This window comes from Microplitis demolitor, chromosome 2 (assembly GCF_026212275.2).
Source record: "Microplitis demolitor isolate Queensland-Clemson2020A chromosome 2, iyMicDemo2.1a, whole genome shotgun sequence".
NCBI classification, from domain to species: Eukaryota; Metazoa; Arthropoda; class Insecta; order Hymenoptera; family Braconidae; genus Microplitis; species Microplitis demolitor.
The window spans coordinates 15,701,762-15,718,697 of record NC_068546.1 but is presented as its reverse complement, the minus strand read 5'-3'; the positions used below and the strand labels follow the sequence as shown (position 1 = coordinate 15,718,697).

At 34.6% G+C, this 16,936-nt stretch overlaps 2 protein-coding genes across 2 annotated transcripts in view; both read left to right on the top strand.

The window, feature by feature from the left end:
• The window catches only part of LOC103579904 (uncharacterized), a 442,473-nt gene that overhangs the window by 83,090 nt on the left and 342,447 nt on the right, over positions 1-16,936 (top strand). The window lies entirely within an intron of this gene.
• Positions 313-3,013, top strand: LOC128667355 (uncharacterized). Its single transcript, XM_053737023.1, has 3 exons — positions 313-331; positions 375-1,166; positions 1,356-3,013. Exons 1-3 carry the CDS (start codon positions 313-315, stop codon positions 3,011-3,013), a joined length of 2,469 nt encoding a protein of 822 aa, XP_053592998.1.

The window sequence follows — 16,936 nt, the reverse complement described above, 5'->3', positions numbered from 1 at the left end:
CAATAAATTTTTTTAAAACGTCTAACTTTAATTATCATCGTCTCTTTCACGAGCTGTGAATATTGTCTAATGAGAGCAAGAAATAGTCTGTCAATGAAACCACAGTCGAGTATCAAAAATTAATAAACAAACCCAACATGCAGTGTTAGATATGGGTGTCTCACTTTAACTTGGAATAAAGTTTATGTTACAAGATTTCTTTCTGAAAAATCTATATGAACATATTATTCATTACGAAATTAACTATAACAATTTAATTTGTCTGACACAATCATATAATGATTTACAATCAGAGGTGGTGGATAAAGAGCAATGTCAGAGGTGTTACAATGTTTGTAACGATACAATAGACTATTTTAATACAATTTTGACAGATCCTAATACCACCGTTCAAGTTCGACGAAGTGTGCAAGCAAACATAGCAGTTCTTTGTTGGTACAGTAATCAGTTTCTGCAACTTAGTGGACAAGTAGCAGGTGGTGATTTAAGTGTAAATAATCAATCTATTAAATGGCAAGATCTCGAGAACGCTTTTTCCAACAACATTAAGACAGGATCGATAATCAACCGATCTCACACTGACTTGAGAGATTTTTTGAATGTTTCTAGAGACATTGTCCTGGATAAAATCCAAGAAATGCTGGAAAACGTTGCAGGTGTTAAAGTAAACGTTGAACTATTTTGCAAATTCAGGAAAAATACATCAGTCGAAGAAGAAGTCAAATCATTCAATACCAAAAGTCGGGCGATTTTACCTGCAACATCTTTAAGTGAATGGTATACAGACTTTGTATACGAAAAAATGTTAAACAAGGTGGAAGAATTTAATCAAAAAGATTCAGGGTGGAGTTTGACGGAGATTACCAATCTGGTGGTAACAATGTCAAAATACACACCTCTGCAAGGAGGGACTTCAACGTTTGTGAGGCTTCCTCGAGATATCCAGATGAAACGAGCTGTTCTCAACATAGAAAATTTCGATGAGTACTGTTTTCTATGGAGCGTCGTTGCTGCGATTCATCTTCCTAACACTGGACATCCTGAGAGAACATCGGCGTATCCTCATTATAGTGCTGTCCTAGAATATACAGATATTAAATTTCCTATGACACTTGAGCAAATCCCACAGTTTGAAAGATTAAATGATTTAACAATAAATGTATATGGTATTGAATCTCATTTTACAAAGAAAAAATCTGAAAAAAGTATTATAATTCCATTATATTTAAGTAAATATTGTAAACTCAATAGAAAAACAGTCCATCTTTTAATGTTACAAGCTAATGTTAATTTAAATATGACAAATAATGAGTATAAAAATTATGAGCCTATATATCATTTTGCTCTAATTAAAGATCTTTCACGATTAGTTAAAAGTCAGATATCAGCTTCGAAAAGCAAATTATTTTTTTGTGATCGATGCTTAAATAATTTCAAACTGGAAAAATCGTTTGAAGATCATAAAAAAGACTGCTTCGCATTAAATAAAGTTCACATGACGTTTCCGACTGAAGAAAATAAAATTTTAAAGTTTAAAAATTACCAGTATGAAGATATCGTACCATTTGTTGTCTATGCAGACCTAGAATGTACACTTGAACCTCAAGAAAAAGATAATTCTGACAAACATATACCACATAGTATCGCATTTTATCGTTTTTGTAGTTATAATAACAATTTATCTAAATTTGAACTGAATCGATCACAAACCTGCATCGAGTGGTTTGTAAAAAAATTAGAATGTTTAGCATTAGAAGTCGAATCATACTTAAAAAATCCTGTTGCTATGAAACCTCTGTCGAGACAACAAAAAGAGATTCATGAGCAAGCAACTGTTTGTCATATTTGTGAAAGGTCTATAACTTCTGCTACAGATAAATGCTACGATCACTGTCATTTTACTGGTAACTATCGCGGTCCAGCTCACTTATCTTGTAATATAAATTATAGAAAATCTCACACTATACCAATAGTATTTCATAGTTTATCTGGTTACGATTCTCATTTTATAATAAAATCTTTATCAACTGTTTTCGAGGGTAAAATTACATTATTACCAATTAATAAAGAACGTTATATATCTTTTACAAAGTATGTTGAAAATACATCAGTTTGCTTACGTTTTATAGATTCATTCAGATTTATGGCTTCTAGTCTTGACAAATTAGCATCTAATCTGAATGATTGTGATAAACAGATTACTCAACAACATTACAGTGATCCTGAAAAATTTAAATTAGTTACTCGAAAGGGTGTAATCCCATACGAGTACGTAACTGATATTGACAAACTTAATGACAAACAGCTGCCTGATCAGGACTCATTTTATTCTAAATTATCGAACGAAGGTGTATCTGATAATGATTATGCTCTTGCTCAATTAGTGTGGAATAAATTTGATATTAAAACATTGGGGGAATATTCAGATTTATATTTAAAAACAGATGTACTACTTTTAGCTGACATATTTCAAAATTTCAGACATAATTGTATGGCTACCTATAGCTTAGATCCTTTACATTACTATACAGCGCCGGGACTTGCTTTCGATGCGATGTTGAAATATACAAATGTTGAACTCGAGTTATTTACCGATTCTGAAATGATGCTATTTGTTGAAAAAGGTATCAGAGGTGGTGTATCTCAGTGTACAAATAGGTATGCAGTGGCCAATAATCGTTACATGGGATCCAGCATTAATCCTAATAAAGCTGAATCCTATTTAATGTATTATGATGTGAATAATTTGTATGGTGCTGCTATGAGTATGCCGCTACCAAAAGGTTCATTTGATAACGTAGATAACGTAGATAACGTAGATCAATTTTTAAACGACATCGATAGCGTTGGCTATGTATTAGAAGTTGATCTACATTATCCTCAGGAATTGCATGATCTACATAAAGATTTACCACTATGTCCTGAACATTTTTCACCACCGGGTAGCAAGTATACTAAATTATCGACAACTTTATATGATAAAAAAATTATGTTATACATTATAAGAATTTAGGACAATGTATAGATTTAGGATTAAAATTAACAAAAATGCACAGTTTTAAAATTTGAACAGTCACTCTGGCTCAAGTCATATATAGATAAAAATACAGATTGTAGAAAGGCTGCTAAAAATGAGTTTGAAAAGGACTTTTATAAACTTATGAATAATGCTGTCTTTGGTAAGACTATGGAAAATGTCAGAAAATACAAAGAGATTCATATAGTAACAAGATGGGCCGGTAGATATGGCGCTGCTGACTATATTTGTAAGCCTAATTTTCATAGTCTTACTATTTTTGATGAGAATATGATAATAATTGAATTAAAGGCGACAAAAGTACGCTTTGACAAACCCATCTATGTTGGTTTTTGTATATTAGATCTATCGAAAACTTATATATATGACTTTCATTATAATTATGTAAAACATAATTTTTCAAATGACGAATCTAAACTAATGTACACTGATACTGATAGTCTTATTTACCATTCCATTGTACCAGACATCTATAAGATCATCAAACGTGATCTCGCCAAGTTTGACACCTCTGATTATCCACCTGATAATGTTTACAACATACCACTTGTTAATAAGAAAGTATTAGGTCTGATGAAGGATGAGAATAATGGCAAAATTATGACTGAATTTACTGGACTTAGAGCAAAGTTGTATGCTTTTAAAATTTATAATGAAGATCAGGTAAAAAAGCGAGCCAAAGGTATTAAACGTCCGACTTTGCGAACTATCACTTTTGAAGATTTCAAACGATGTTTAGAAGATCATGTAAATTTAAGTAAGACACAATATGTAATTAAAAGTAACAAACATTGTGTTAGTACAATAGTTCAGAATAAGATAGCTTTAAGTTGGGAAGATGACAAGCGTCAGCTTCTGTTAAACAGTACAGATACCGTGCCATGGGGTTACAAAGTATCAAGAAATGATATTGTGACTATTCCGAGACCAAATAAAAGACGAAAAATGTAAAAAATATTTATAAATTTTAGGCTAGTAAAAAAATAAAACTTATATACATGATTAAAAAATTATTTTGTTTTATTTCAAAAATATAATACATTTTTTTACAGATCAGATTTATTTATCCAGCTATTGTGAGAGTTATCAAAGCCGAGCCACTTTACATGTAATTTATTTCCACGTGTTTTTATAACTTTTTCTACTAGGTAAACATCCGGATATTTAACTTTGCTGAGTTCTTCATCGTAGAATCCACCTTCTATAGGCTGATCCTGATAGTCTACAAGTCTGTAGGTCGTAGGTACCGTATTTTGTACAGATTTTATAGTGAAAATCTCTGTTGTCCAGTTAGCAGTGTAACCTTTCTCAAACACATGTTTGTGTTTGCTAATTCGAACTTTATCTCCAACTTTAAACTTAGATTTTCGTACTCGCTGCTGCATTTGAAGAGGTTTGTATATATTTTTAAGCAGTTCTTTTTCATTAGCAACTGTTACATCAACAGGTTTCATTTTAATTGTCCGATGTTTAGTATTATTATAAGTATTTAACAATTCTTCTAGCATGTTGATCCATTTATAATTACCACGAGCAGAGAATTGACGCCACATATTAGTTTTAAGTGTTCGGTTAAAACGCTCACATATGGATGCTTTCAGGTTACTGAACGTAGAGTACATATTAATTTTAAACTGTTTCATAAGATTTTTGAACTCTTTATTGTAAAATTCTTTGCCTTGATCTACATGAAGATTTTTCGGAACACGTCCTTGTTGGAATATAGATTTCATTGCATTCGTAACATCACTAGCACTTTTATTTTTTATTTGTACAGCCCAAGCGTACTTGGAAAATATATCTATCACCGTCAGCATGTATTTATTTCCTTTATTTGATTTAGCGTATGGGATCATTTCAACTAAATCCGCCTGCCAGGTTTCATCGAGCCCCCGGGTATCAACATGTCTTCGCAGGTAATTTCTACGAGCTTGTTTATGGAGCTCATAAGCTATTACTGACTTCTTGTCCTCCATCGTTAAAAATTTTAGCTTCCAATTTCTTTATTCGCCGGGTATTGTCACTAAGTGATTCTTTTCTTGTTTTTTTCAATTTTAATTTTAGTTCTTGAACCTCTTTTTCTAATGAGACGACTTTAGATTCTAGTGTTACTACTTCAACATGCAAAAGTTAAATGATCTCGGACAGATCATCTTTCATACTATCATACATTAAAGTCAATTTTTTATGGACTATATCACGCGTAAATTTCAATGTTGCTGCATCATTATCATCTGAAGGATCACCAACACGACACAATTTTTGACTCTCCAAATCATAATCTCCACCAGGAGTTAACTTAAAACCAACTCCAGGTGGTCCAGGTGGTCCACTAATAACTGCAGCTGTCGTTAACGAGCGTCCAAATATGTCGATGCTCATTTTTTTGCTCTTTACACTTTTATGAACAGTAAAAGACTGGCTAACACAGTTCAAAAATACCGTTAATATATAATTCCAGCCTCCCGTAACTCTTCGATTATCGATATAATTTCATTTGTATGACTTGGATTACCGGCAGCTTGAGATGCCATGAGTAAACGTAGACGATCAACCAGTTCGTTTGGATCATCCCAATAAACGTAATCCATATGTGTTTTCTTCTTTTTTACAATCTTATATTTAGGCAATCCTTTTCCCTTAGGTGCTTTTGTATTTTTTGTAAGAAAATCAGCAATATAATTATTAAACTTTATTGTTGAGTCTTCATAAATACTACCATCTGATTAGTAATTTTTTCTATAAGCGTTTGTATTTTTAATGATGTCAAGGTATTTTTCTTTATCATCTTGTGTAACACTTGCATCATGGGGTGATTTTTTGGATAACAATTCCAATAAACCAGGAGTTATTGGGTATTTCTGATCTTTAACATAAAATGTATTTTCTTCAAAATTTATTTCTGAATCACCAATGTAAAAATCATTGTACCGCCGACGGACGCCATATCTTAAATCTATTTCTTTACTTTTTCTATACACTTTGGCTGAATAGGATTTTACTAAACTGCTCGGTTCAGCGGGAGTACTTGAAGCAGAAGGATTTATTTGGCTCTCATTAAGAGTTCTACTACTCCAATCTTCATCAGAAATAAAACTATCATAATGACTTGTATCATCAAAATCTGTTTTGTTGTTGAGTGTTGAATTGTCCTTTTGTGTAACCTCTTCTTCTTTAATTTCATTCTTGACTTCTTGTTTAATTATTTGTTTCGACGATTTAACTAGATTCTGCAACGGTGTAACTATGGGTTTGAACATTTCACCCATAGCTTTTTCAGCGCTATCTTTTCCTAACTTCAGCATTTAATGCTTTCGTTTGATTGCGTCACTTGCTTCAGATATCTGACGCAACACATCTTTTTGTTTTGAAATCTCTTCAGGCTTCATGTTGATGTATTAGAGTTCACTAGATATATGATTCATATTAATAGTTACACTCTAATTTATACTAATAAAGCAGTCAAATCCTTTTCTGTATTGTCCATTGTTGAGCTCACTATCTTTATCAATTACCACAAAACCATATTTACTATCATTTCAACATGCAGAGCATAGTTCTTTGAATGAATTGTATGACATGTCAGTATTTACATGATCGTCATATACATGTTTTAAATTCATTTCATCTTGACGGAACAGAACTAAAAAATTTACATTATCACGTATTAAATGCTTAGGAATCCGTGTATATGTTCGACACAAATAAAAACTGTCTACATCTTTGTGTCGACCCGTACAAAAGTAAGCTCTAATGTGATCCTGTTTTTCACAAGCGACATCATCAAATATCATCAGTGAATTGGGTTTTGCATCCTCAGGTTTAATCACGTCCTCATGCTCATTGAATGGAAAAAATCCTACACCCTCTATGGGCTTAAGCAATGCCTCTAAGAACTTGTATTTCGGCTGAGAGATTTTGAGTATATGTAAATGTTGTTAAATCTCAAACCATTGGGATGTATAATAAGTGATAATAAGGCATTTGTTTTACCACAATTTGATGGGCAACAAAACACTGCCCGCACACTGTTTGGTAGTAGAGCACCATGTCTTTTGATCCTTTTTACTCCTGTACCTTGAACTATTTGATCGAAGTTTATTACAGGTAATTTAGCATCGTGTTTTTTAAACTCCATGTTCACTGTTAGAGTGACAACTCTTTTCTATGACTATAAGTATGATCATTTATAATTATTTATTATCAGTCATTTTGTCACTGTAATGGAGTGCGGACGTATAAGTGGGAAAGGTATTGTCAACAGTATCATTAACAAGCTACCTTTTGAACTTCATATACCTGGCTATCAGTATTGTGGCCCAGAAACAAAGTTAGAAAAGAGACTAGCTCGTGGTGATCCTGGCATCAATCCTTTGGATGCAGCGTGTAAGAATCACGACATTGCTTACTCGAAAAATCGGGAAAATTTGGCAGCACGTCACGAGGCTGATAAAATATTAGCTGACAAAGCGTGGGAACGTTTTCAAGTGAAAGACGCTTCTATTGGAGAAAAAGCTGCTGCTTGGAGTGTAAACAAAATCATGAAGGTAAAAAAACGCTCCGGAATGGGAATGAAGAAGAAAAAGAGCATGGGTGGTAAGAAGAAGAAGGGAATGAGTCGTAAGAAGAAATGAACGGTGGGTAAGAAAAGGAGAAAGAGTAGTAAGAAGAAAAGTACCAGCAGACGACCCAAGGTGGCGTTGAGAAAAATTGTAATGGCTGCTAAGCAAGCCATGCAAGCAGGTGGTGATCCAATTAAATCAGCACTCAAAGGGGCTCGACAAGAGGTAAAAAAATCTGGTGGGAAGAAAAATGTTCGACAGCCACGTGTTCTACCAGTTCCATCTAAAATCGGTGGTGTACTTCCATTCTTGATACCCCTATTTGCAGGTCTTTCAGCAACCGGTGCTCTCGCTGGTGGTGCTGCGGCGGTTGCGAAGGCTGTCAACGATGCTAGTTCAGCCAAAAGACAGTTAGAGGAGAGCAAAAGACATAATTCAAAAATGGAAGAGATAGCTGTAGGTAAAGGCTTATACTGAAAGCCGTACAGACGTGGTATGGGGCTATATTTGTGGCCATATCCACCGGTTGGTAGAGGATGTAAGTCAAAAAACAAGTAGAGCTACCACATCGAGCACTTACAAACATAGACTTGATGAAATACGCTAAGGCTTTGAGGATACCCAATTTCCGCGGTGTTTTCATGAGAAACGATTTGCCAAAAACTGGACCTAAAGAATTCGAATCAGCTATTGTCAATCTTGACGACAGATTTGAACCTGGTACTCATTGGGTTGCGTACAAAAAAAGTCGTGACAATGTAATTTATTTCGATAGTTTTGGTGATTTACAACGACCGGAAGACCTTATAAAATATCTCGATGTTGGTAGCGTGAAATATAATCATAAAAGATATCAAGACTTTGACACAATTATATGTGGGCATGTGTGTCTAAAATTTCTTTCCGGACAACTTTAAATTGACATGACTAGTTACTCAGGACATTAGTCATGGCTGAGTCTTTCACGTTAACGCTGACAGGATCGTCCTCCGTATTAGAGGCGAATTATTTCCCACCAATCGAGTTGTTAGAGGAAAAAAATTATGTCTTGGGTCTTGTAGAATTGTTGACATTTAATTCGATACCCAATATAGACATTGGCTCTAATAAGTTCTATGTAACTTATCCTCTGGACAATGAAGAACAAGAAGATATAAATGAAATTGAGGATAACAACGTTGAAAATATCGATAAACCTGGTGGCAAGAGGAAAAAACGAGATGCGACTATAGTGACAAGAAATGATAATGTTTCATTGGTTCCGAAGATTGATGTGCAACCCGTAAAAGAGATTCCCAAAAGAATCGTTCCTGTTAAAGAAAAAGTAATTAAAATACCAACCGGTAGTTATGAAATTAGAGATATTGAGAAATACATACAAAAGTCATTGCCGAGACTTAGCATCAGTATAAAAGCAAATAATAATGAACTAAGAAGTAAAATTAAATGTGATCAGGTTATAAATTTTATACCTAACGATTCTATTGGTCGGCTGTTAGGTTTCAAGAATCGTCGGCTTCAACCAAACAAAACTCACTCATCGGAATTACCTGTGGCTATACTAAAACTAAATGCTTTAAGGGTTGAGTGTAATATTACCACAGGTGCTTACATAAATGAACACAAAGTTCACACAATTCATGAGTTTTTTCCGAGCGTACCACCAGAATATAAGATCGTTGAGTTGCCATCACACGTCATTTACCTTCCAATCACCGCAGATGCTATATGTAATATAAGACTACGTATAGTGGATCAGGATGGAAAATTAGTAAATTTTAGGGGTGAAACTATAACCATAAGATTACATGTGAAAACAATATAAAATGGGTATTGTATATGATACAAAGAGGTGCGCAGGCTATAAAAAGATATCAACATGGACAAGCACAATCAGTCGAAGAAGACCTCACAAGGCGTTAACACATCAGAACGAGCTGTTCCTGAAAAATCTCGGACTACGTTTACGTGGAAGATCAATAAAATAAAATTCAATTTCTGCTGCATAATCCCGTGTCGAAAGACTTAGGTGGTAAGCTGTTGAGTATAATGTCCAATAACGAAGCTTCAAAGAACTTAAGAAAGTATTTAGAGAGCCAGCAAAGTAAATACGGCACAGATTTTAAAAATAGCAAAGATAAATATTCGGCACCAAGCATAAAAGGTAGTACAGCGTACGGCGGTTACGAGAAAGGCAACAAATACGGTGCAGTAGGTGACCGAGGATATAAAAAATAATGGCTAATATATTAGATATTCAACGACCAATTATATTCGATGAGTCAATTGCTCACTATGAACTGCATGCTCATCAACCGTATGCATCGTCAACTTTGAACAACAATGATAAAGTTCGTATCACAATCCAAAATCAAAATTTGTGCATACTTCCTAGCAAAAGTGCACTCCATATTCTCGGAAAGTTTACCAAGAGTGATAATACTGCTGTCGCTGCCACAACCAACTTGGTTAACATAGGGATTGGCCACATGATTAAAGAATTTCGCTTACTTATGAATGGTGTTGAAGTTGATCGAAGTAGTACCGTTGGTATAACAGGTCTGATGAAAGGTTATGTATCATTCAGTCCAAATCAGTTGAGTGCTTTGGAGAATGCTGGCTGGGTGATGGAAGATGATGTTAAATTAACAAACGCTGCAGGAAGCTTTGATTTATTGATTCCGTTGAATATTTTGAGTGGTTTTGCTGAAGATTATCTGAAAGTCCTTATGAATGTTCAGCTAGAGATAATTCTTACAATTTCAAACAGTGACATTAATGCTTACATACAACAAGCAGCAGGTGCTGAGGAAGTAAAGTTAACTTTGCAAAAAATCGAGTGGATTGTACCGTACGTCACCCTATCAGACAAGGAAAAAATTCAAGCATTAAATTATATTACAAGTGATCCGGCTATCTCAATTAGTTTTCGAACCTGAGAATTGTATGAGTATCCGCTGTTACCGGCAACATCAAAACATATTTGGGCTGTCAAAACATCAACACAACTGGAGAAGCCACGTTACGTCATCCTCGGATTTCAAACAGCAAAAAAAAAACGACGCAAGGAAGAATGCGAGTCGATTTGATCATTGTACGCTCCGTAACGTAAAATTATTCCTGAACTCACAGAGTTATCCGTACGGAGATCTGAATTTGGACATAAACGACAATCAGTATGTTTTATTGTACAGTATGTACACTGATTACCAATCTTCATACTATAATAAAGAGGCTGAGCCGCTGTTAACAAAGCAGAAATTTTTGCAAGAAGCTCCACTCTGTGTTATAGACTGTTCTAAGCAAAATGAGGCAATTAAATCTGGACCAGTAGACATTCGATTGGAGTTTGAATCCACATATCAATTTTCACAAAACACAACAGCTTATTTTTTAATAATCCACGATCGTATCGTTGAGTATAACCCTATCAGCAGCACTGTACGAAAATTGACTTGAAACATGGTTGTGCAATTTAATCTGACACCAACTGTACATTATATGTATACATAGAGTTATGCATACAAAACTGCTAGACAAGGTGAATGGGAGCAAATGGCTCGAGATCGAGAAAGGTTTGAATTTAGGATAGAGAGATCAAGATATATTATAGAACCTGTATTGATTAAAAAAATAAACTTAATAAATAAATAAACATTTTTAATCGATAAATCAATTCGTTTTATTTATAATCTTAACCTGATACATTCCAATGACATAATTTTAATTAAATTGTATATATATATATTTTTAACTTGTTTTATAAACTATTATTTTTATAGGATTGCTATTATTTATACACTTTGGGCAATCTTTTCGGTATGGATAAAGCCATATTCCACAGATATCCCAACGGCCACCAGTAGCTGGGTAGTAGTCCATACAAAATGAGTAATCTTTTATTTTATCATTATTCTGTAATTCCACCGGAAGTGTATCGTAGTCTTGGCGTATTTGGGTCCTCGCAAAACGTAGAAGAAAGTAATAATCAAGGCAAGCGATATCACGTTTATGCATTTTTTTCAAATCAGACAGTTGATAATATATTTGCGCAGATTTTTCGTATGATGGATTGTCACCCTAGAATTCCAGAAACCAACGCTTTAATTGTTGAATATTTTAAAAAGCACATGCATGTGTTCTTCGACGATGATATAGCCTCAGCGGACATTTTCCCTTATTATAGCGATCCACATTTTCAAATGAATAATGTCTCATTAGTTGGATGTCGATAATTTGTGCGGAGTAATCGGTCATGATCGTCAACCATTTGTCTTTTTGCTTTCCATCAACATAAATATAACTTGCTTTGCTCACTATATCTTTAATAATTTCTTGAAGTTTGTCGTATGGTGTTTCACCTGAGTCCCACCGGATACCATGGCCGCACCCACTCTCATCTAAAGTTTCTTGCATAATTGCTCCATCATACTCCAATGGTGGTTGAAAGATAAAATGTTTACACTTATATTTTGAGGAATTTTCATATATGTCAACCACACACAATACTTTCACTACTAGAGTGTCATCGGGCATAACAAACCCTGCGAAATCTATGATGAATTCCATTGCCTTTTATTTCTTGTTGATAGGTTCTTCTAGTTTTTCGATACTTTCAATCACTTGATGCAGTTTTTTTACAGAGTCTTTAAATGCACAACAGTATAGACACACGTTTTTATCACGTCTAGTTTGAATGATATTCAAATAAGTTTTTAGAAGCTTAATATCACGTACAAACCTTTGAATGTAGTCTTGAATCGGTTCTTCAAAGTAACGTGTTGATAAATCGGCTTCAAATACAGCGTTTGGCAGATGTTTTATTAGATGGTCTAATTTTTCTTCACTTAGCTGATCCATTTGAGGTGTCTACACTTTATATTTTGATGAGTTAGTTTTGAACATTAAATGAGTTATAACGTATGTGATTCTGTGACAGGCTTGTTCGTAGTCTTTACGATCTTTAAAAGATAGTAATAAGTTCTTCCAATATAAGATTTGTAAGTCAATTTCTTTTTCTTTAGTAAGTAATTTATGAATGTAATTGTCTTCTTCTTCGCTCACTTCCTCGAACTCGATTTGTGCTGAATGTTCACAACGTTCAGTGCATACATGGGGTCTGTCAAGATGTGGTTCAGGTATATAGTTGCAAATGAGAAAAATGTACGCTAGTTTAATTGAGAAGAAATGTTTTTTTATAATACCTTAGATTTTGACGATCCATTTGAAAATTACTTTTTCACTTCCCGCTAAGAAAATCGACGATTTTCAAAAATTTCGGGAAGTTATTGTTTTCACCCCGATTTTCGAAAATCGAGTTTTCATCAGATGTCGACGTTTTGAGGTCCTAGGAAGCTATTCTGACTATTTTCAGAATGATGTCCGAGTGTCCGAGTGTGTGTGTGTGTGTGTGTGTGTGTGTGTGTGTGTGTGTGTGTGTGTGTGTGTGTAAACTCTTTGTAACTTTTGAACTAATAAATCGATTTGGATGGTTGAGTTGGCAATCGAAAGAGCTTGTTGGCCTCCAACTTTCCTAAGAATTTCAGATTATTTGATCGAATAGACTCGAAAATATGGACGAATTACGAAAAAAGAAAAATTTTTTTTATTTAGTTTTTTATTGATTTCTCAAAAACGACTTATACGATCGACTTCAAAATCTAATCAGATCTAGTACTCAATAAAACGCGTCGATTGCCATGTCAACTATCAATATCGATTGATTAGTTCAAAAGATATCGGCGTTGAAAAGTTAAAAAAATATCATTTTATGTTATTTTTTCCGGTTAGATCAGAATATAACGTACTAAAATGTGCCTGATATCATCCCAACTCATCTTTTTTATGGTTTCTTTCGATCATATAATGTCATCGAACTCGGTTTTTAGTTTAAATCATATTATCAACAAAAAAATCGATAAAACGTAGTTTTTAATATTTTTATCGGATATTTCATATTTTATTGTTTCTTACATGAGTCAAAATTTATTTAAATCTTGATTTTGATCCCCGACATTGATTTCTGCCTCAATACACTTGTTTTACTGAACAAAATCAGGAACTAAATTTTAAAAACCGCTTCATTGATGATTTTCGATTCTTAAATTTTCAAACTTCAGCATAACAGGTAACTTGTTAGAGCTTGAAAAGATCATAAAAAAACAATTGCATGTGATAGCATTTTCGAACTCGAAGAGCTCGAAAATATATCTACACTAATGTTTTCGAGCTCTTTGAGGTCGAAAACAGCGGGAAGTTTTGGGGCTGGCCCGCAGGGTTAACCGACAGACCGATTTTTTTATAGGTTTTAAATAGCACAGCAATTGTTTCTACTTAAAAATACTTGAGCAGACTGATGCATATGGCTGCAGGCGTCGCCCACTCAACTCTTTATTCCCCCAGTAGGTTACCGAAAAACGAGTTTGGACTTGTCCTATGACGTAAAAAGATGATGTAATCGGGTAAAAATACGCAAGTTTATATTCCCCCACTTGGTAACGGTAAACGACGCAGAGGTCATCGAAGCATTTGCACAGCTTCATTTCCCCCACTCTGCATTATAAAAACGAGTTTGATGATATTACCCGTTAAAAGATAGAGGTGGGGGAAGAACTAAACCGCGAGATGGCAGGGACTGTGGGGCTTCTCGCAAGTGCCCGTACACCATCACATTTAAATATATAAAGCTTTCGGAAGATCATACATAAATGAATGTCATGCTATCATCAAAGCTGGTATACGGTAAGATACCAGCTCTGATGATAGTGTGACAGTATTTTTTCGTCAAATCCATGAGAATTGGCCGCTGGTCGATCAAATTTCACCAAGTGTCAGTATCAGCGACAGTCAGCAAAGATAATTCCTACTTTACCGATCGATTAATTATCGATCCATGTAGGATAAGTACTATTTGCCGGCCGAGGGTATGGTACACCACCGACAAGTGGTATCAGTGACGGCCGGTAAGGAAGGGTCCTGCGTTATCGGGGGGTGAACCCCCCTCTCTCACTACTATTTTGATTAACAAAAATTGAAAAAAAGTGTTAATTGTTCGATGTTATTTGTAAAAATAATTAATTAAAATCAAAATTCAAACATGTCTGTTAGAAGAAACGGGTTCTGAAGAAATCGTGATTGGCGTCGGCGAAAACATAGTTTTGAGATAAACACGGTTAAAGTTTTTGTAAATAAAAAAAAAATCTTACCAAAATTCTTGTTCAAAATTTTTGTTTGCTTATTATTTAGCCTTCTTTATTTCCGTTCTGCTATTCATTGATATGTCTAAGCTGTGGCGGTTCACATGTTCGACATACTTGTAAAATCGTGGTTGTCGACCGTTAGATTGAGAAAAAAACACTTGTACTAATCGGATCATTATAAAAATTTGATACTATCTGCTTGCATACATATAAATTCAAAAAATTAAAAAAAAACAAAAACAATTTTTCAAAAATAACCAACTAGACTACACCCTTAACAACGTAGCATCACTACAGTGGCAACAAATTGTCTTCAACAACCATCCGGTCGCAGTTTATTGTGATGTTCCATCAGGTAAACCACGTCCATACGTTTCTGGTCAACATCGAAATAAACTTTTCAACGCGTTGCACTCTCTGGCACTGCACAGTACCAGAGTATCTTGGAAACTGGTGAGCGAATGTTACGTTTGGCCATCAATCCCGAAAAATTGTCGAGAATGGGCCAAAGCTTGCATAAATTATCAGCGAAACAAGGTCCATTGTCACGTGTCTTCTACTCTCACTTGTTTCAAATTGCCGACGCAACGTTTTGAGCATATCCACATCGACCTAGTCTCTCTACCAGTATCTCACGGCTACAACAAGTGCCTGACGATCGTCGAGAGATTTACCCAGTTTTCAGAAGCCGTGGCACTTAAAAATGGAGACGCAGATACCGTCGGTCTCGCTTTGTTTAGAGAATGGATCTCAAGATACGGCGTACCTAGCAGAAGAACGTCCAATCAAGGAGGCCAATTCAGATCTTTGCTGTTCCAATCGCTGAACAAATTATTTGGCATAATACATTTGTTGACGCCGTATCATCCTCAATCCAATGGACTGGTGGAACGCCTACACTGGCAACTCAGAGACGTACGCTTGTGTTACGACGACACTTGGTATGACGCGCTACCCGTTGTCTTACTTGGTCTCCGAGCAACCTAGAAAGAGAACATTCTAGCTACCCCATCCGAGCTTGTCCATTGTGAGCCGATTCGTCTTCCAGGTAAACTACTAGTTTCATCAAATCAACACGCAAATGCTGAAAGCGTTCTACGTGATTTAAAATCATATTTTAATAACTTGGCACTGGCCGAAACCTCGCGTCATGGAGAGCGTTCTGTTTTCTGTTTCAGAGACCTCAGCACTTTACTCTCGCATTGATGTGAGTCGAGAAAATTGGACCATCATTCTCAGCTTCCTATGAGTGTCCGTACAAAGTCAGCACGCGACATGATAAATATTTTGTTGTGAACTTATAACTTTCTCCTCTATTTCACACGTCCCACGGCGGAGTGTGGTTGGTGCTTAATAGCCGTTATGGCTCTCCGTTGGTGAAAACTGGAAATAAAAATAAGGAAACAACCAAAATATCTCCCACCTGGAGATATCCCGAATCTCCCTGGACCCGCAGCTCTGCTCAGGCTGGGTAAGAGAATCCTAGTTGGGCACCAGTTCGTGTGCCCCACGAACAAATTCAGAAAAAATAAAACACAACGGAGAAAAATGAAAATGAAAATAAAATACAATGCAGGATAACAATTTTAGATTTAGAAAGAGGGAAGCAAGAAAAAGATAGCAATAATGTAAATAAATAAAATTTAAATTAATACCGGGTTGATGACCATTTGTTTCAAATTATATTTTAAATTATAAATTTAATTACTCAATTTCAATTACTAAATTTAATTATTAAATTTAATACTCAGTTGTATCGCAGATCCAAAATAACAATATCAAAATAAAATAATAATAGTTCACATACAAAATAATATTGGTATGCGTATACAAATTATAAAATAATAATTCCGTATAAACAATAAATATATTAAACGCAAAAATACTTTACTGTATGTATCACTTGCACGTGATATTAAAATAAATATGATTAAATAATAATAATCTCAAATAATATTTCAGTAATTATAAATTATTATATCACTCGCATGTGATCATAGAAAATACAAAATAAAATAATCTCAAAAATAATTCCTAAATCTTTCCAATAAATAATTCTAGGAAAATTTCCACTGGTGAAGATAACGCCTTATTCACCATAACAATATTATCAGAAAATAGTAATAGTAATACCAATA

What these genes read in the sequence shown, in the direction of transcription:
- LOC128667355 (XM_053737023.1), top strand. An exon ending in TTTAACAATAAATGTATATG is followed by an intron (nt 1,167 to 1,355) that starts GTATTGAATCTC and finishes CTCTAATTAAAG; the next exon opens with ATCTTTCACGATTAGTTAAA.